We start from the raw sequence: 20,809 nt of genomic DNA, 5'->3' as shown, positions 1-20,809 counted from the left end.
TATGCGTCTGTTTTTTGTTTTTTTTTGTTTTTTTCCAAGCTGTTCTTGAGCCGCTGTGTCTTTATTAGTGTTGATGCTTGTAATGATGTTAATGTTTAACAAGAACCCTGCACTTTGTATTGATTTTTGTTGTACCATTGTATATGTAACGACTACTCCCCCCCCCCCCTTATGTAATGCCCTAAACCAAGGGCCTTTAAGGGTAAATAAATGATGATGATGATGATGATCATCAAAAGTGTTCGCGAGCCGGAAGAGCCATCCGATCATGAAGCCTACTTCGCTCAAGATTTACCTGCCGCGGCAGCCTCATCGCAGGTACTGGATGCCTTCGACGTTATTAGAGAATTCCTTGGTACACACGATGACGACGTTGCGATGTCGCTGTTAACAGAGTGCGAGAGTCGTGTGACGCCGCTGCTGGCAGTGAAACGCAAGCAGGCTAAGCTCACAGATTTCTGGCAATAAAACTATGTTTTGCTGGAGTTATTGCCTTGCATTCTTGGTTAATTTCTCGACAGCGAAATTTCGCGACAACGAAATTCCTCGCGCGTCCCGTCGATTCCGTTGTAGCGGGATTCAACTAATGTTTTTTTTTTTTCTGTAGTTACCATTTGAACGTAATGATAGCATTTCGAATATAATATTACACCAAACTTGTTTTTGAACTTTTAACTAATGTTTTCGAAGCAATAAACAACTTAATTGTCTACATTTTAACAATAGAAGGACGTTAGAACACACAGGAAGCACAATATTTATTTGTAATTTTAAACTATTGTATATGATGCAACAAAATTTTATTTGTTAATTTTGGCTTTACAACAGCGTTCAGATGTAACCGATAACGTACATTAATTTGGTTTACATAACAATTTCGTAACTTTATATTTATGTTCGGCACTTCCTGGGGCACTGCTCTAGTTTTAAAGCCCAAGTTTCTCAACTTGAAGTTCAATAATCTCCTGCTCTGGTGTTTTGTGCCTTAGGATCTCTTTCCCTCCCTCGTTCTCTCACTCTCAAGATCTAGAGTTTCTATTGTCACTATAATTTCGGGCTTTGTCATTATGGGGCTAATCGCTTACGCACAGCTCCTCATTCAAACTCACGGAAGGAGTTTTGAGCAGTCGATTAAAATCCAAGACTGAACAGCGGTCTGGCAATAGCTGAACATCCACCCAAAACTACTTCAACTTACGCTTGTGCGACTGGCGTCACCAATGACAGGATTACACTTATGTGTTAGCCTGGTAAATCAATATAAGCACTTATCTATCAGCAGCTGCCATTATCTGCGACTTCAACGTGCTTCAACAGGTTCGATCTGACCGCTCCACCAGCTGTCACAACGCTTGTTGTAGGGCAGGAGACGTAAGTATAGTGAAGGCTGGCGCGGAGCGTTGAGGACCCATGGATGTTAGGTGGGCTAGGAGTATAATCAGAATCTGTTTAAATATTTAAATGGTGTCTCCAATGTCAGAATGCCCCATGGTATTACAACCTCGTGTTTTTAATCCATGTCAGGTCCCAATTCCATAAGGAAGGGGAATTCATTGTCCTTGGGCACGAGCCAATCTCCGCGCACAGGTTGAATACTTTTTTTTTTGCTCACCACCAAACCGGGACACGTAGAGCCGACCCTCAAATTACTGCCCGTACACATCGCAGGCCTTGAGTACGGAGTGCTCGCTCTGTCACGCATCTTTACGGTGTAAAAACATTGCTTTGCCGGTGCATCCGGAAGCCTCGGCACTCATACAGTAGGCCTCTTCCTAAGCGCGGCTTGTCTTTTTAATTCATCCCAGGTGCAAGAGTAAACAGAGACCTGTATGAAGCTGTCGCAACTCTTCCGAGATGTCGGCGCCTCAAACAGATGGGAGATCGCAATCCCAAGAGCTCGCACACTAGCGCCTTGTAGCCTCTCGTAGTGTCAGCCGTAATCGGTTACCGGATAAGCTGTGAACTTGAGATCAGTGTACGTGCAGACAAGTGGACAGCCTTGGTAGGAGTGTGCTTGCTTGCTAGAATCGCAATGTACCCTTAATGCTCTCTAAAGCGGCCCTTAAATGGGTAAGGACAAAATTTCGACCGCAAACGAATGACGTAATTTGCTTCGTGGGCGGAAGGAGATGCCTTCTCACAAGTTTCAGTCACAGGCGTTGAGTGGAATCTAATTTAATATGATATTGAACGCTGTCCGAGGAGCCACTCGGTATCTCTCCGGCATCAAGCGACGTCAGGGTGCCGTTGCCCCAGTTATTGTGCAGGTAGTACAGGTTGGCCGATCAACCTTGAAGTCAAAGTGCACTCAAAAGCTGGCGCCGTCTGAGGCCAAAACTGCCTATACAAAATAGTTAGAAAAAAAATTATTCACGCCCGCGCTAACGTTTTGAGGTTATTTGCATGATTACTAGGCTCGTAGAGCTTTCTTCAGTGCAAAAAACAGATACCCCAAAACTTTGTGTCTGCACCGTTTCAACGTCCCTGGTTGCGATGTTGGTCAGCTGCTCGACAGAAGAGATAGTTTTCGGTCAGGTTGTTTTCCCTTTTAAATCCAAAAGATATATGCCACTAACAAATCAAGCGCCTGTAATAGCTACTTGGCGTTTATTAACGCATAACCCTTAGCGTTCATTAAACCGTACTTGCTGCACATCGCTTGACATTAAGACATACCAAGCTCATCGGCATTTATTAAGGCATATCAGCTGCTCCGCAGACATAACACATCACAAAATATTTGCATTCCACAAAGCGCTTGCTTATTCAAATGTTTTGATATTCGTTTCGGAGTTGATGGCCCTTACATAAAAATGATTTTGTTGCGTATCTACACTTTTCTTGCATTCATTCTTGCTGATAGAACAATTTCGGTAAGTCGATTATACATTACATAAATTATCCCATACAAAGAGCAATTGCAGAAGCTTCCTCTGAAACTTTAAGCTGACCACATGCGCATCATGCTTAAGAAAACTTAATAAGCAAAACAATACTGCCGCTTCATCATTACTTCCTTGAGGTTACGCGGTTTCTATGTCTGCCACTTAGGCAAGGTAGAACCGTAGCCATAAATGTTGGGATATCTTCACGGATTACAGCAAGCAGCATATGCTCTGAAAAATAATGTAAGGCTAACCTGGACCTTCCTTGGCCAAAGCCAGTTTTACCAATTTTACCAAGCCAATCTAAGCAAGCTGCCAAAAAGTGTCATACAAGATAGATCCAACTTTAAGTGCATTGCAGTAGAATAAAGGCTTCCACAACGTTGGACGCATTAGAGCTAGGTCGCTATTACCCTTACAAAAATATCTTTAGACAGTCTATATACTGTCTATAGACTTGTGTCTATACATTCTATAGACTTTTCATAGGGAATTTCTAGAGAACAGTCACTACGCAATAAAAATCCTATAGCCAATCTATAGACAATCTGTTGAAATATGGTCATACACTTTTAGTAGACTTCTGTCTATAGGCAGTCTATACACTATGAATAGACAAAAATAAATATCTACAAGGGGGAAATAGAGTCTATAAGCGGAGGAGGAGGAGGGAAAAGAGTAAAGGCAGGGAGGTTAACCGGAAGAATAATCGGTTTGCTACCCTACACGAGTGTAAAGAGATGAGGGGATAAAGAATGAAACAGAAAGGAAAGTAGCAGATAATTTAAGTCACTATGAAAATTAAAATTGAAGTCACCGGGGCACAGCGGCATAGCAGGCAATCACCGCGCCCACGAGGTCGCGCGAACTGCTCACCACGACGGCGATTTTGTGTCGATCCCCATTTCGAGATCAGACGCAGCGGCAAGGCTTCGCGCACTTCTCGCTGGACATCACGCTTGCCGCGTAGAATTCTGGCCAATTTTCCAATTCACGTTTAAAATCTTTGGACCCAGATCTGAAGCTCTGGCTTCCATCCGACCTACCGTGACGTGAAGAAACTTTGCTTTGCCGCCTGTGGCTTGGTGTAGCTTTCACCAACCGTTACTCGTTCTTAATCGGTATGGCTGACAGCCCTGCATGCGCCATCTGCGGGTATGACGATCGAGACTATATCCCACATTCTTTGTGACTGCCCTGCCTACAACACCGAAAGAAAGTCTCTCTGTCGTGCACTGGAGCATCTAGATCCGCGCCCACTGACGGAAATGAAGATTCTCGGCCACTGGCCGCGGCGATCGTCGGCGGTGAAGGCCTCCAAGGCACTGCTCCACTTCTTGCAAACTTCTGACCTGCGCGATAGGATGTGACTTTAACGAATGCTGACTTTTTTTGTAAAAAGTCTATAGACTGTCCATAGACCGCCGCTTAAACCGAAGTTGTAATCATTTTTGAGAGAACACTTGGAAAGATTTCTCTTTCATGTTGGCCCGACTTGTACTACAAAACTTATACCGAATGGACATTTATGGGTTCATTTCAACGTTTTTTTTATCCCATCTTTCTTCTTTAATGCAACTTGTAAGCTTGATGCCCAGAGTCTAATGGCATTAAGAAGGCGAGAACACATTTATGCTTACTTTGTATTATAGCGGAACGGCAGAAATTGACCGATAATGCGAAATTAGGATAAGTTATTGCATGATTTCTCGTTCTGTTTGCGAACACGAGGATCCCTTCGCGGAAAACACCTCTGTAGTGAGGAGGAAATAAATCCAATGGCTGAGTGCGTGACGGGCAGAAAAAAGCATCTCGATAGAAGTCATGCAGAAATCTGATATGGCTGATTTATTATAAATAACAAGAATGAAACGGTGTTGCTTGCCAAGCAAGTCATGGCCAGAACGAATCAACAGGGGAGAGAATGATACATGCATACAAGCCAAAAAAAAGTGTTTTCCACCTCACGACACAAGGCACACCGCGGGAGCTTCTAAGAACTCTTCAGCTAGGTTCTTAACGTCCCGATAAACGTGCATTGAGTGTCGGGCACAGGGCAAGTGGACGGACGCCAGAATACTTGAAAACCATATCGACAATCACTCCGCTTTATCTGCACAGGCGGTAAGGAGACAGCATGCACGATAACAGTAAAGGAACACAGAACAAGCAAAGAAACAGGTGCCTAGGCTGCGGACAACACCAAACTTCGTCGCCAACTTCGGTGTCGAGGGCGAGACTATCACGTGAGAAGGTTGCGAAAATGTCTTTACACGCCATCGGTGTTTTGTGCCGGCTCTAGGAATGGAGGTAAGCGAGCGGGAAAGCTCTTTGTTTGGGGGACCTTGATGTTATTAGTGAGAAAAGCTTTTTATTCATGACTCTGACCGTATCTGCAAAAGAGCTCTCCAAAAGTTCAAGTAGGCCGCTTCTCCCGGTAGTCTCACCTTTCATGACTCTTCACATGTAGGCTATGCATCCGCCGAAGGCTTCTGCGTAGTTCTTGCTTGGAGGGGTGTACTTGCGCTTATCCGCGGTCTGCGCAATGAATTTTCACTGAGTGCAAGGGGGAGCTGAAAACAGCTGTATATATTGCAATTTTAATTTTCCTCCTCTGCAGAAAGCAGATAAATAAATAAATCTGGGTGAGGATGTTGCTGTTCGGGTGTTTTCAGGAGGCTGTGCTTGTGATGGCGCATGACGTTTTCAGGATTCGTAGGTCTAGCAAAAACGCTGTGGTTGCACTGTGACCGCAGCGAAAGGTATTGACACGTGCGTGTATAGTTCGTAACGTAAATTAGCCCACTTATAACTCATTACGTGTGTGGTGTTTGAAGTTCTATTCTATGCTGCAATTTCATGAAGCTGCAGTCCTCGATATTGTAGTGCTTAAATTTGCGGTGTGTTTTTTTCGTAGGCTTCTGTAGTCACATATTTTGAAAGCAATGGCTTCTATATGCAAACAAAAACTAGCGACCACATTAGCATCGTTAGCGCGGAAGAGAATAGCTAAAACTTTTAAAATGTCTCGTTTCCTTCACATAGTGACTCCCTTGCTTGCTAAACATTTGAATGAATAAACTTGAGTGGCATAAAACTGGCTATGAATGAATAACACTGACGATGGACAAAGCAAGTTAAGGGGAGGTTGCTTCACGAGCTTTCAGCGAGCGGTAATACACTGATTGGTTTATGGAGACCATCCCCATGGTCTAAAAGATAAATCTAGGGATCATAATACAACATTGATGGCTGTCCGCGCACGGATGTTAACACAAAACTGCAACAACACCCGACTTCCGTTCTAGGTCGACTGGCGGAGGTGACGAAATAAACTGACGCCTCGCCGAAAGCTTTGGCTCGCAAGGGCGGACGCCGATGCTGACAGAGAAAAAGAGCAGCTCGCCGCGGACGAGATAAACGGAGACGGAGCGGCGCGTAAAGAAGACACGCCACATCCCATGAATGCCCACAAGGAGAAACCCGACGCCGCCGACGGCGGAGGCGGCGGCCAATACGTGAGGGTGGATCCGGACGCAGTGATTCCCCCAGCGCACGACTGCAAGCAAGATGTCGAGGACGACAGCGACTACCTCTGCGGAGTGGGCAACTACAGACCGAATTGGCTGCAGAGGTTCGCGTCGTCCCGCTACTATGCCCTCATCTTCGGACTGCTGGGCATCTTCCAGGGTGCCTACCGCACGTACCTCGTGGGTACGCTGTCCACCGTGGAGAGGCGCTTCTCCCTTTCGAGCCGGGCCTCGGGGATCATCATGATCGCCGATGACCTGAGCCCCATCGTGGCCAATGTCTTCATGATAGTTTGTCTGAGGCGCACCAGCAAGCCCAAATGGGTGTCTGGAGGGATGCTGTTTTCGATTCTCGGTGTCCTGTCCAGCGTGTTGCCGTACTTGGTCTACGGGCCCGGCAAGCACTTGCTAGTTGATGTGCAGAAGGCCGGCGGCGTCACGGCTCAGGCGATGCAGTTCTGCGGCACTTCGGATCAGGAGGCGGCGGCGGCTAGTTGCCAGGCGTCCAAAGAAGACGCCGCATCGCTCGGGCCTCTCATCTTTTTTTTCCTGGGCAACTTTCTGAACGGGCTTGGCAGCACTGCATACTATGTCATCGGAACTACTTACATGGATGACAATGTTAAGAAGAAGCATTCGGCTGTGTACTTTGGTGAGCTCCGCTTCTGTGCTACCTTCAGTTTGATGTCCGAGAATGCAATTGTTCAGTTTAAGTAGTAGTTGCATTGTTGTTAGCGCAGAACCATTTCTATCTCGAGCACGTGGTCTTAATTTCACTGCTGTGAGACGGGAATTAGAGAGGCGATCGGGTGAAAAACAGTTATTAGAAAAGGAAGTTAGTGGCATAGATTGGCATGCTGCGTATTTTTTAAAGGTCTTCACCGTGGTTAATAGAGGATGTGTTGTGCAGCTGGACTGATCTTGACCTTGCCTCGACGGTCGCATTTACATGTTGGTCCAACGCAAAAACACAGGTGATTTAATTTTTAGCGCATGTTAAGAACACGCAGTTAAAAATTAGGGTGAACCTGTCGCTCGCTGTGTCTCTTATTACCTAGTTGCAGCATTGATTGCTAAAAAGATACCACTTCTCTCGCTAAGTTTTTACCTTTAATACTTGTTATTTTCATCGCTACTTTTCCTGAGTGATAGCCTTATTTACTGATCATATGCTTGAAGCTGTTTATGCGTAAAAAAGGCTAAATACCATTCTAATTTTACGCGGAGTTTTTCGCAACATGCTTGCCAGTTTGGTATATACGCGTGCATAATTGTTGACTATAGCATTTATGCGCAGCGTAAATTGCGTTTCCCTTAAGAAAGTGAGAACAAGTCGCTGAAGCACGTAGCGTGGTAGCATTACGTATATTTTTGAAGAACTTATGTGTCAGGAAAGCATGGTCCTCCGCCCCTGCGTCTCCAGTGCATTACAATGTGAAATCAAACATATTTTCATTCCACTTCATTGTAGAATGCAGTTCCTGTGGTGAATGTTTTCTTGGGCTCTCTCTCACGTTTCCAACAGAGGTAAAGACACACGAGAAATTCGGAGGGCTACCTATATTATAGCTAATGGCGCTATTCTTGAACAGAAAGAACAAAACGGCTTCCCCAGAGTTATGTTTCGAGTGAGTTCGTATGTGCTTTAAAATTCACGTTGCACGTTTAAATGGCGAATGTTTTGTTTGCTTCATGGCGAACTAAATAGTTGGTACAGGCAACTAAATAATTGGCTATGCCGACTACAAACTACCAACTCTTTCACTGCAGAGCATATGAGACGCAGGCCTGGATTAGTCTCCACCCAATACAACCTCCGATGACACTTGTGCATGCATATTATAAAAGACACGCTTTTTTTATTCACCTCAGGATCGCTATACGTCTTCCGGCTCTTGGGGCCTGTCTTGGGCTTCACTTTGGCATCGCTCAGTTTGAGTTACCCGGAGGAAATGACAGGTAAGCGAACATCTGCAGTTTAATATCAGTAGAGCATCAGCATTACCAGACAAAACCTGGACCTTCTGTAGCTTCAATCAACTGATATCTTAATAAGGGAGTAATTACTCACTAACATCCACCCGAGCGCAGCCATACGGCTGCGCCGTATAGCTTTCCTTTGTAGCTGTATTGCTGCGCTTGGGTGGATGTCGATGAGTAATTACTTCCTCATTACAAATCTACTCCACCTTGGGGGATTCTCCTGAACATTTGACCAACTGATATCTTAACCGCTGGGGTGTTAGCAGACTTACATTTTGATGCTCGCACGGAATTCTTCTTGAAATTGAACAATAAAAAATAAGGAAGGAGTACCAACGGAGTAGGAAATCCAGTTACGCCAGCCATTCTCTTTTATGTCATGTCAATAGCGCATGCATATCTGTAAGCCATCTGCGAGCTTGACTTTTGGGTAGTGAGAGTGCAAAAGGCCCACTTTGAGAAGGAAAACTTCCACGCGCGGAGTACATCGTGTACTGCTGGACTGCCTACAGGGCTACAAGCGGCATCCAGAAAATTTAAAGAAAGACAAGGAAGAAATCGTCTGAACAGTGCAGCCATGCGAACAAGTGCTCTCGGCGAGCACGAGCAATTATCTTGACACGAGATCACTTTCTGATATGTACGTGTGACAGCGGTGAACAATAACTCGGTTTTTCCGCCTTCACCTAAAGTCGTGTTTCCTTGAAACGAAATGCGGATGCTCTAACTCTTATACGGTTTAACATGTGCGTAATGTGTACGCGATGTGTCTTGATCACGCTATGTCTTCTTCTCGGGTGGATTGTGCAAGTTCTTATCCAGCATAGCAGATGAAACTTCTGTGTGGAGGCATTAAATAAGCTCATCCTGCGAACGTGTGTGGTTACCCGGTGGTCGTAGGAAAATTTTACGGAGTTGGTGCTCACAAAAACAAGTTTATCGTAGCGCTATCTCGTTATCCGGTCACCTGGTGCTGATACCAGCGGCTGAGTTTGGCACGTCCTGAATTCGTTTGAGGTGATCAACTTGCGTGAGGCTGTACAAATGAACTTTTTTTTTGTTCGGGCAACCACATCTTGCAAAAATAATACCGAAGCGGTGGTCTATTGGTTCGAGCATTCGCCTTGCGTGCTGTGGGTGCGGGGTTCGATCTCCAGTGCCGCCGCGTACAAGCTTTGCATTGGCCCAATACAATGGGCACAAGCTTCCCCCTGGCATCGTCCTCGGAGTGCACGGGGTGAAATTCCTGGAAATGGGTTTTTGACCCTACGTTTCATAACGAGAATACCTTGTGTCATGGTGCTTATTACCCAAAAGCTCCCCTTTCGCCTTTAAGATTCATGGTTATCATCCGCATCCTGCAACATTCTGCGCTCGACTGATCATAGGCTGCACGGACACATGGACAGTACATAATAATATACCCGTTTCTGTCATGCAGAATAGATATCATAAATAAACGGCAGGCTTCAAGCTACCCAGAAAAGAATCTAACCCGGGCGGCCCGACGGCCCAGTTCATACATATCAGCGTCATGACCGAGCAAGCGCCTTTTGTGGTGCAGTATTTCATGTGGTTCCTACGAGCAGCTCGTGACAGCTGGATGGCCTTCCGACGTCGTTCCGTGAAGCGGGGTTGATGTGGTCACAAAAGCGGAGGTCTTACGGAGCCGCTTTGCTCAATTTGTTTGCCAAGCAGAGAGGAAAGCTGCCCTCTCGCCTCCGATGCTCGCTACCCTCAGAAACCACGAATCATTGCGATTTTTTTTTTGCTGCGCAGTGCAAGAATACGACGAAATTTGGGAGATGCCAGACGACCATATATAAAATATTTACCTTTCTTGTATGAGTGGCGTCGATGTGAGATAAAGTTCTTGGCTAGCTCCATTCATGAGAAGAAACAGTAATAGTGCTGTATTTCGGAGGGACAGAAACTGGAAGAAAATCTGAGGAGGCATAAACGAGCCGCGGTCAGGAACAAGCGGCACGTGGCTCACCGGATGACACCAGAGTTCATTCTTTGCTAGTGGGTGGTATTCCCGGCATACATGGCGTTCACAGACCTCGAGCTGAAGCTCCGAAAACTGCAAAACTACAAGCTGAACTACCCAACATAAACGCTTTGCAGCTTTTGAACATTCAGCTCGAGGTCTGTGAACGCCATGTATGCCGGGAATACCACCCACGAACAAAGAAGGCACTCTTGCCTTTTAAGTCTGCACACTCAAAGACAGTGAAAAGGGGATTAGCACCTTCATGCACGGAATCGGTCCTCAGAAGATCGTGTGGGCATAAATTGCAAGCAAGTTGTGACAATTAGGCGCGCCGGCTTTTGGCAGCAGGTTACTCTTTGTCACTTTTGGCAGCTGTGGCTGAGGCCCTGATCCAGAAGCAAAAAACCAGAGAGCCAGGCAAGAGGGCGGCGGCCGAATGTGAAACGTACAGGCCAGTGCTGGTGCCTTGCCTACATAACTACATAAAGTCTCGCACCACCTCAAGAGAGTGGCAGTCAGGCATGTAGTCCCTCTGGCGTTTTTTGCGCCGAACAAGCTTTCCAAGCTGTGCTTCTGCATGTGCGGTGGTGGAAGGCATGGCTGCCAAATCAGGCATGGGACAAAATTTGTCCCTCGCACTACCAGAGTTGTGTATGCATTTCCACTCTCGTGTGGAAAGACTTACACCGGGCAAACGGGGCGTTGTATATATGAGCGACTCAGGGTGCATGCGTTTAATGTAAGGAATAAAGTTGAGAAAGGTGCACATCTTGTGTCGCACTTTAATGAATGCAGCAATTGTGCACCGCGATTAGAAGAGGCGGCGATTCTGGGCAGAAGCGGAAATGAACACGCGCGGCTGGCTCTCAAAGCATTTCATATTAAGAAAAAAAGTTTAAGGATGCATCAGCGATACCTTCCTATCTCTTTACTCAGCCGAGTTTGTTTCTGTGCTTGCGTCGTTTCCACTAATATCAGATGACGAGTTTTTTGTTTGCTTGCGCAGGTGCGGCAAAAGGTATATATGCGTTGGTTTAAGAAGAATAAAGTAGTTGTTAGTGTTGCGCCTGTCCTTGTGTTTCTCTCGTGCACATGGATAGTGTAATGTTTTGCGCACATCGCTCATCTGTAGTATTTAAATGGTTTCGCTCAGCATTTCTAAAAACGGGTTGTTGTGGCGTAGACATGGGACTGTAAATAATGTAATTTGACTATCAAATCAAAATGTTCGGAAAAAATCTCCAGAATTCTCTTTAAGGGCTCTCGCGCTAAAAGGTGCTCCCCCCCCCCTCTTATTCTTCCTTTTGTGTGGCTGTCAGGAGCCGCCCCTGTTCAACCTGGCGACCCGCGGTGGGTCGGAGCCTGGTGGTTCGGATACATATTCATAGGCCTGGGCATATTCGTCAGCACGCTGCCCATGCTCTTCTTCCCGAAGAAGATCCGCTCCAAGTCTGAAGCGAACAAGGAGGACGCGGTCTCCAAGAACAAGAGCCTCAGGACAGAAATAAGAGGTAGCATCTTCATTTGTTCCTGCTTTCTCGGCAGACAGTGCCGATGAGAAGGTCCCGTACTGCCGCTTTGGCTTAGCGGCAAAGATGTATGAAGTGGGCTGTGAATTTAATGTTCAGCTCATTACTGCGGCTGAAGAGCACTATAAGAGAGAGATGTAAACGCGTATGGTGTAGCTCAAGTTTCTTCATAGAAAGTTCAGGAGACCGAAATTAGTATACAGCCTGATTTTGCGGTTGCATTGGCATCTAAAGGTTTGGCGCTTGCTGCCGCGGGAAATGCAACATCGATCACTTGGCACCCGTCCAAGCAGCCATTGTTGCTGCCAATCACTGTGCGATACGTGTGAATGGAGCAATCGAAATTTAGCGTAAGGTGAAAAAGTGCATGCCAAGTTCTCAAGCCTTATGCATTGTAATGGGATAAAGGAAGCGCCGCAGCCTGGTGTCCGAACATTTCCATAAGAATGCCAGAATTTCCCTTCAGCAATGTGCACCAGAGCTCGATTGTGTTTCACAACACCCCATCAGCGCCAAATTCAGTAGCCAGAACACTGTCGTACGATGAGACCGCCGGGTTTGTTTGTGTATACGCGTATGTGTGTTTGAACTGAGCGATGTTTGCAAAAGCGGGACCGCGGATGTCACAGGCGCAGGTGACAGTCACGTTCTTGCAAATCGAATGGTACACAATGCACTGGGTAGCGGGGATCTTCCGTTGCTATAATGAAAAAAAAACATTGCTGGTGGTTTAGCTCGGATTAACCGTGGTCGAAAGCGAAAAACTGCGTCTCCCTGACTGCGTTTTTGGTCGAGCGACTGGCGGCTTCCATAGATAGCCATTCTGACACACACGCACACACACACACACACACACACACACACACACACACACACACACACACACACACACACACACACACACACACACACACACACACACACACACACACACACACACACACACACACACACACACACACACACACACACACACACACACACACACACACACACACACACACACACACACACACACACGCGCGCGCACACACACACACACACACACACACGCGCGCGCACATTAGTGGGCATTTTTTTTACTTGTTAAACTTCTTGCTTTCTTCGAAACGACATTAAAGGCCCTCACAGAAGACAGCATATATATTTAATACAGCTTCGGCGTTATTTACAACCGTCTTATTGCTCGTTCTATGTGGAGATATGGAACCAAACCAGGTTCCAAGCGACGCGCAAACCTTCCAGATAATTTCAGAAAGCCAAATTGAAAAACATGTTTTTTCGGGGAAAGCAAATGGTGCAATGTGAGACAGGCGTCATTTCCTCTTCTTACCAACTTTCATTTTTCTTCGCTTACGGCGCGGCTCGGGTATCCAGCGAGATATATGAGACAGGCGTAATTTCTTTTCCTTAAAACCAACTTTCATTTCACTTTCCTTCCCTTACGGCGTGGTTCTGGTGTCCACTGAGATCTGAGAGAGGCGTGATTTCCTTTCTTTAAAACCAATTTTCATTTCATTTTCCTTCCCTTACGGGCGCGATTCGGGTGTCGACTGAGATATGTGAGACAGGTGTCATTTCCTTGTTTGACCTATACCTACATTCAAGGTCAAACTAGCGGCCCCGCTGACGGCTCGAAAAGCTGGCGTAGTGAAGCTTTTCGCTTCAAAAATATGTGAGCAAGGTTACACCATCCGAGCAATCTCACACTGTGGCTCTAAGTGAGTTCTAACTAAGCACCAGCGCCTATTCCTCGCTTTTCGGTTTGACAACGTTGTAAGTACGGCGAAGAGCCCACATATACTGTCGTATTATAACGAGAATTAATCACTGGACTACGGCTGCACCTTTTTCCTTTTGTTTTCACTTACCTAGTGAAGATCAATCAAACTTCCCGCTGCTGCAGAAGCCCTTGTCAGTTAAAAATGTACCCGTGTAAGAAAGTCGAATATCAGTATCGCTAAATTGAAGCGGACAGAAAATTGGTTCGAATTATGGGGAGTTTTAATTAATAGCCACTCAGTCGGCAAACATTTCTCGTTCACAGCGCCGAAGCGTCGTTAATACTGTTTAGAAGAAACCATCAGTTTTAATAAATCGGAAGTTAAAATTAAGCAAGCACGATATTTTAAATGTTTACTGTTTCGCAAAATCTTGTGAACGTACCTAAGAATAGCCCGTAGACCGGTGTTTTAGGATTTTGTTTGTTTGCTTACTTTCAGAGGGCCTAGAAGGAATTGGAAGGCTGGCCCGAAATCCTGTGTACGTCTTCAGGCTGCTTGGATCCATTGCGAGCTACATCGCCTTGGCCGGCTATTACATCTCCTTCCCGCGTTACACGCAGCATCAGTTCTCCCAGACTGCGTCGAAGGCTAGCCTTCTTGCCGGTGAGCTCACAATGCCGCTTGTTCCTGACGCAAAGTCACAAACCCCTTGCTTCCGTCCCGTTCTTCCTTCGCGATGGTTTTTCCAAACATGCAACCTCTTCAACTTGCCCGATTTCGCAATCTTGTGCAGAGCAAGGTTACGCTTGCCAGATAAGTCGCACTTAGAGCTTCGCAGCACGAGAGCTGCTTAATTCCGCAATTCGTAAAGAGTAGTGAGACAGATACCAAATCTAGCATGGCCGAGTCATGTTCGGCGGCAAAATTCACGCAGGTCCCACGTATATACTGTCCAGCGTGGTCGGCATCATCCTGGGCGCCATATTCGTGCACAAGGTGAAGCCAACGCCAAGGGTGGTCGGCATTCATACGGTGGTCGTTGGCATCATATCTGCTGTGGGCATCATTTCGCTCATGGCCGTCAACTGCGGCTCAATACAGTACCCGGTTGTTCCAGATGCTGTTGGTGGGTGAGCAACCGTTTTCACTTCCAAAAGTGTTGAGCAGCCAAACTTTAAACTCTCTTTTGCCGAACGAAACGTAACCCCCTCTTATAAAAGAATGGTCTATAGACAGTCTATAGACTTCTTTTAGACTGTATTGCCTTCCTATAGATTCCTTTTTGTCTATTCATAGTCTATAGACTGTCTATAGACTAAAGTATACTAAACGTGTAAGGCCATAAATTCATAGATCGTCTATAGATTCACTAACATCTATATTGCCTATAGACTGTTCTCTATATTTGTCTATAGAAAGTCTATAGACATTATAGACAATAGTCTATGGAAAAGTCTATAGACATTATAGACAATAGTCTATGGACAGTCTATAGACTTTCTAAAGAAATTTTGGTAAGGGTTGTCGCGTTACATACAACTGTGGCTGTTTACAAATCATCTAAAAAGACTCGTATTTGACAGCTTGATATCTGCATGTTTGCTTACGTCATCTTACTTCTCAACGTGCACAGAGTGAGTATTCAAAACCAGTGCAGCGACGGCTGCGACTGTTCCACAAGAGTCCATCGTCCCGTGTGTGATCCTGCCACAGGGACGCAGTACTTCTCGGCATGTTTTGCCGGATGCCCGTCGAGCGCCTCTAATGAGACAGTGAGTCGCCTCGTCTTGTTCTATTTCCAGTGTCCACAGAAAGCTAAAGGAGAGAGGCACGACATTTCAAAGAGCTGTGATGCTCTCGAGAACTATAAACTAGCACAGTACGCGTGTACAGACATGAGGCGAAGAGTAGCAATTCGAAAAAAAAGAAGCTTCCCTGAACAAGCGGAAGGCATAATTTATTACAACCTTCCTCTTACATGTCCTCTGAGTCTCCGGAGCAAGAGACGAAAGCAGTAATACTTTGTCATATTTCTGTCACAGTGTTAGTATAACTGCTGCCAAGCGTTTTGGTATAACGCGTAAGCAATGAATGGTTTTCCTACGCATAAGGAAACGATTTTGTGATAAAGTACATGGCGAGGCAACATCGTGAACACCGGAGCGCACCGTTGGGGAATACTGTAAAACAATTTTGACCGCCCGGTATTCTTTAAAGCATCAACATTAGCGTTACACTTCTCTGCTCCGCCGAAATAATGCCGGCATGACATGGAATTAAATTCTCGACTTCGTGCTCAGCAGGCAAGACGCTATAGGAACTTAGGAACCACGGTGGGTACAAACGTTCAAAACATGGTTTTTTAATGCTCATAAAACAACTATTGAGTGGAGCATTGAGGAGGGAGAAAGTGTCAAGCGTCTCTCCTCTTACAGACCTCTCCTGTATTATTTAAAGTCTCTCTCTTCTTGCAATAAAAAGAAAAAAGATGCGGAGGGGTGAAGGACGAGGTCTGCGTAACGCATTTGATCTCTCTTCCTTTCACTTCAATTTATTTCTATTTATTTAGACTTATTTCTTCTTTCTGCGCGTAGTTATGAATGTGGCCGCACTGATGCACTCCAGCGAACTCAGCTTTGCTGTTTTCAATTTCCTGTAGCCATCTATTTCTACTGTTCACAAGTGTTCTAGTGTTATCGTGTTAGTGTTACAGTGCAGCAAATGTGAAGTTATAACACCAAATTAAGAACCAAAAAGATGCGATATTCTAAGCAGCATATTTTCACTTTGCTCTCTGCTTATTTGCAGGCATTCAACGAGTGCCTGTGTCTTCAGTCAGAACCTGGTATGAACGTATTTACGCAAGGCAGCGTAACTAATGGCCAGTGCGAGCAGGACTGCTTTGACGCAATGGTGATATTCGCCGCTGTGATCTTCGCGATTCAAGTCGCACTGGGAACCACCCACGTTGGCTCGACTCTCATCGTGCTGAGGTTTGTGCTAATACCCTGCTGAGTTACAGTGGCTAAGGTCCGCGGAGAAAAGACACTGAATAAACAAACTCACAAGAGATGCGTTGATTAAAAGGCGCAACGACTAAGCGTCTGCGCTTGCTCTTTATCCGACTACACAGTAGCTTCCCAATAACACCAACACAGCCACGAAGAAATTATTGTTCTCGGCCTTTCTTTACGCATCCAAATAACGTCGGAGTTGGGATTTGTATTTTTGCAGACGGACAGGTTGCTTCCACCCTTAAAAATGGTCCATAGACAGTCTAACTACTTCTTATAGACTTTTTTGCCTTCCTATAGATATTTCGTTTTGTGTATTCATAGTCTATGAACTAAAGTCTATAAATGTGTATGGCCATAAATCTATAGATTCTCTATAGACTTTCTATAGCATTTTCATTGCCTATTGACTGTTCTCTAGGATGTTTCTATAGAGAGTCTATAGACTTTATAGACAGAAGTCTATGGACAGTTAATAGACTGTCTAAAAAAATTTTGTAAGGGCAGTTTGCTTTAAATCTATAATCAGTGTACCGAGAAAGCGGGGCGCGACACGTTCATGTTCTTTCGATTCTTCTGTGTTGGACACACGGGGTCTCAAGGTGATAGGTGAACTGAGGTGTCCCAGCCCAACGCTCACGTAGCCCGCCTCAACGGGAATTTGCATCCTGTGGTCGCGGGAAAATTCACGTTTTTGTAGATTCGCGTATTAAATTCTGTTGGCAAGTGGTGTACACTCCTTTCAGAGCATAAACTTGGCACTAAGGGAGCCGTTCTTCCTCTTTGCAGGTGCATAGAACCGAGAGACAAGAGCCTATGTCTGCTGACAATGTCAGCTCTAATGAACGCTTTTGGTAAGTGAAAGTTCCAGCTTTTTTTTTTTGGAGGGGGGGGGGGGAGATTAAGCACTGCACGACTTTGTGCGCACTCCAGAATTAAGGAAAGTGGGCAGGTGACTCAGCCAGTTGCATTACTGGAATTGTTGCAGTGGCATATGCCAGTCGGCATGCCCTGCAGCTCTGCATATAATGTTCGGTCATGTTTGTGCAGAGTGCTTTTAATTCCAAAACTTCAACTTAGTTCAGTTTAAATCAATTCAGTTCAGTGCATTTATTTTTAAAGAAAACCCTCCCAGCTATAGCTTCTTATTGCAGCCAGAACAATAAAAAAATCAAAAGGAAACTTGAACCCGGATTTCTATAAAGGATTTTAGGATATGTATGAATTCTTTTCCGAAACGGCTCGCAGTTCAGCCTCATGGCTAGGAGTGCGCAATCGGAAATAAGATATCATTTAATGGACTATAAAATTTTTCTTGAATGCACACGATTGGCGAAGTCAGAGTAAACGCAACCATTGCAATTTTGTTTTTCTAGCTTGGTGCTAAAGACAAGAAATAAATGGCACACAATGCTCATTATGGTTTTCACGCTTTTTATCAAGAATAATCAAGGATATTCTTAAAGTAATTGGATGTTATATTGAACCTTCTGTTGCAAGTTTTTTATTGTGATTTCAATACCAAAGATTGCTTTGCTGACCAATTCAACCATTAACTGCAAGGACACTGGACGCACTTGCAGTTTAAGCACGTGTCTACAAAGTGCAAGAAAATTCCACTAAGATGGCTTGGTGCATCCTGGCGGCAACACCAGGACAGGTGACAATACTGGATCGCCTCGTATGAACGCGATCGTAGAGCTTAAGGTGACATGCGAGCTTGTGGCGATCTTAAGTTTTGAGGGGATAAATTTAAGCGCACATTTCTTTCGCTCCTGCCAGCCTTCATCCCGTACCCGCTCATCTACGGCGCACTCACGGATGCGTCGTGCATCGTCTGGGAAGACCGGTGCGGAGATCGCGGATCGTGCTGGCTCTACGACCTCAAAAAGCTGCGCTACCTCATCCACGGGGTCACCACCGGGCTTCTGGTCACCGGCTGCGTGTTCCAGGCCTGCATGGCCTACCACTGCAAGCGCATCAAAAACTTCTACGACGACGAAGAGGACGCTGAGGCCAGGCATGGCGAAAAGTCTGGCGCAGCGGCTGGCAGCGGCGTCCAGGAGCCTCTCAAGCAAGCTGGCGCAGAAGCGCAGGAAATGCACGCGATTGGTGACGGCGCTGAGCGGCGCCCGAGGACTCGAACAACGAGCATTGATAGCTGGGAGTTCCAGAACTTTAACCAGATCGCCAACGTGACCAAGTGAAAGTTCTTTTTCATAGTGGCTATTAGGTGGCCTCATGTGCCCTCAACCGTTACAACATAGAAAGTCTTGCGGTGGGTCGAAGCCTTGGTCGAAGCGGGCTAAGGCGGCGAAATGTTAATTAACTAAACAATGCTTTTACTGTAAGCAGAACAAACGGGAGTGGCTCTTCTTTCTTGCGCAGACCCATCGAAATGAGCAAAACGAGATAGCGCACTATCTCTTCGAGCAATCTTTGCTAACATGGTCGTTCCTTGCACGTTTCCGAGATAAGGAGACGAAGATATAGTTAGAAATATACTTGTACATTATGAAAGTTCATAAACTGCTCGACGAGCTAAAGAAATAGGCAAAGTGGCACTTGGGTGTTTCTTTTGAGTGCACGGAAGGCACATGTTGGCCGATAAGAAACCCCGAATATGTCTTCTTTAAGTGCGAACTGCTTTGCAAGCATAAATTAATAAAAATCGCAAGCTGCTTATGTCTATGCGCCAAATATTTTTTTCTTCCTGAGTTTCACGGGCAGCTTTACGTCAATATGCACATATTCTATCTGGAAATGGCAGTTATCAAGAAATGTTTGCGAATTATTAACGCGACAGCTTCGAGGGCCGCGTTCAGCAGAAAACCCGGTGTTGTCGTCGTCTTCTGCGGCGGCAGCGTCGAAGAAAAATCCCCACAAAAGCGCATGGCCTTCCTGTCACCTAGGTTAAGTGACTTTGTGACGTCATCAGCACCCGCCTACCGCGGGAGGTGATAACCTGCCCACCGGGTTATGAGCGAACTGCCCGCCGCAGCATTTGGCATTTAATTTGGTCTCGACAGGCTGCTCTTCCCGACCAACCTGTCGAGACCAGTCAATAAAGGTTGCTCTTGAAGAGCAACCTGGGCTTCAAAAACCGATCAAGCAAGAGAAATGGTCGGGCAGTGATGACGATGGCAACGTGATAACAACTAAATAAGAAAAGAGTAGTTCGTGATTTTGGTACCACACAGTTTGAATTTTTTTAATTCTTCTCAAGCACAACTTACGAAAATGTGGTGGCGTTTAAAGGGTAGCAATTGACAAAATTTAGCTGGCTCTTCGTTCCCTTTGGAATGAATGGGTGAGGTGGCGCAGGTTTCTCTAGATAGGTTATTAATTTTTTGCACTACCGGACAAAATTCGTAGATGAATACTCAAAGGAATGACTTTTACGCAGTAGCTCAACAATGACTTTATGACCAGGTGATGTAAAAACGCATCGCAAGACACTTAACTTGAAAGCATTAATTCCGCTAGTTTCTGAGAAACTGAGAGGAGCACCTCTGATTGCAGGTAGTCTGCGTGATTATTTTCGGACTCACAGTTTTTGTAGACCACGGCATAGCGTCAAAATAAAAGTCTACAATAGAAATAGCGTTATTATGAAACTAACTTATAAGCAAATTGGAATTCAAAGTCTTAAATCTCTTCAATGCGGAAAAAGCAATCATATCAAAAGAAAGTATGTAAAAGAAATGCACTCTTTGGTATATAGGTTACCGCCAAGAACTCTGCAGAAGTGCTCTTTTGAGGAAATGGACTGCCGTACTATTCAAGCTTAATATACGTCAAGAACTTGATCAAGCAAAAAACTCTGCATGCGACATGAGAGTTGCTTTAAAACTTTAAAAAAATCTGTTCTTTCGCATGGATAATATTCCGCGATTGAATGGGATTCAGGAAACAATTTAACGATTGCAAGCGGCGCAGAGCTAACTGAAGTAGTCCGTTTTTTGCCATTTTGCTTTTTGGTGCGCTCGTAAGGGATTTATTAGTGCAGCAAGACAAATCCTAGCCGATCTCTATCACCGGCGCGTGCGATTGCTGCTGCCGTAAAAGCAAAAATAAAAACTGGGACGACGACGAAGAAAACGTCTTCTTATTGCGGAAAATGCTACGCTGCAACGTTGTCTTCGTAGCCA

The 20,809-nt window shown here is 45.4% G+C and overlaps 1 protein-coding gene across 2 annotated transcripts; it reads left to right on the top strand.

The window, feature by feature from the left end:
* The first annotated feature begins 5,039 nt into the window (after positions 1-5,039).
* LOC144098724 (solute carrier organic anion transporter family member 74D-like) lies at positions 5,040-19,343 on the top strand. Of its 2 annotated transcripts, none has more exons than XM_077631560.1 (10): positions 5,040-5,195; positions 6,194-7,067; positions 8,288-8,374; positions 11,711-11,902; positions 14,143-14,307; positions 14,579-14,774; positions 15,278-15,416; positions 16,453-16,637; positions 17,448-17,512; positions 18,441-19,343. In XM_077631560.1, exons 2-10 carry the CDS (start codon positions 6,347-6,349, stop codon positions 18,863-18,865), a joined length of 2,175 nt encoding a protein of 724 aa, XP_077487686.1. In that variant the 5' UTR covers positions 5,040-5,195; positions 6,194-6,346; the 3' UTR covers positions 18,866-19,343. The 2 variants fall into 2 exon arrangements, with proteins under 2 accessions (XP_077487686.1, XP_077487687.1); XM_077631561.1 differs by lacking the exon at positions 5,040-5,195 and adding an exon at positions 5,204-5,322.
* Positions 19,344-20,809: the final 1,466 nt, after the last annotated feature.

This window comes from Amblyomma americanum, chromosome 7, assembly GCF_052857255.1.
Source record: "Amblyomma americanum isolate KBUSLIRL-KWMA chromosome 7, ASM5285725v1, whole genome shotgun sequence".
Lineage (NCBI taxonomy): Eukaryota > Metazoa > Arthropoda > Arachnida > Ixodida > Ixodidae > Amblyomma > Amblyomma americanum.
The sequence above is the reverse complement of the archived record's forward strand: the minus strand, read 5'-3'. Positions and strand labels throughout refer to the sequence as shown.

Excerpts from the sequence above, each read along its gene's own strand:
- LOC144098724 (XM_077631560.1), top strand. The coding sequence starts at position 6,347 with ATGAATGCCCACAAGGAGAAACCCGACGCCGCCGACGGCGGAGGCGGC. Across the intron at positions 8,375-11,710 it reads TTACCCGGAGGAAATGACAG|GAGCCGCCCCTGTTCAACCT; the intron begins GTAAGCGAACAT and ends TGTGGCTGTCAG. Across the intron at positions 15,417-16,452 it reads CGAGCGCCTCTAATGAGACA|GCATTCAACGAGTGCCTGTG; the intron begins GTGAGTCGCCTC and ends GCTTATTTGCAG.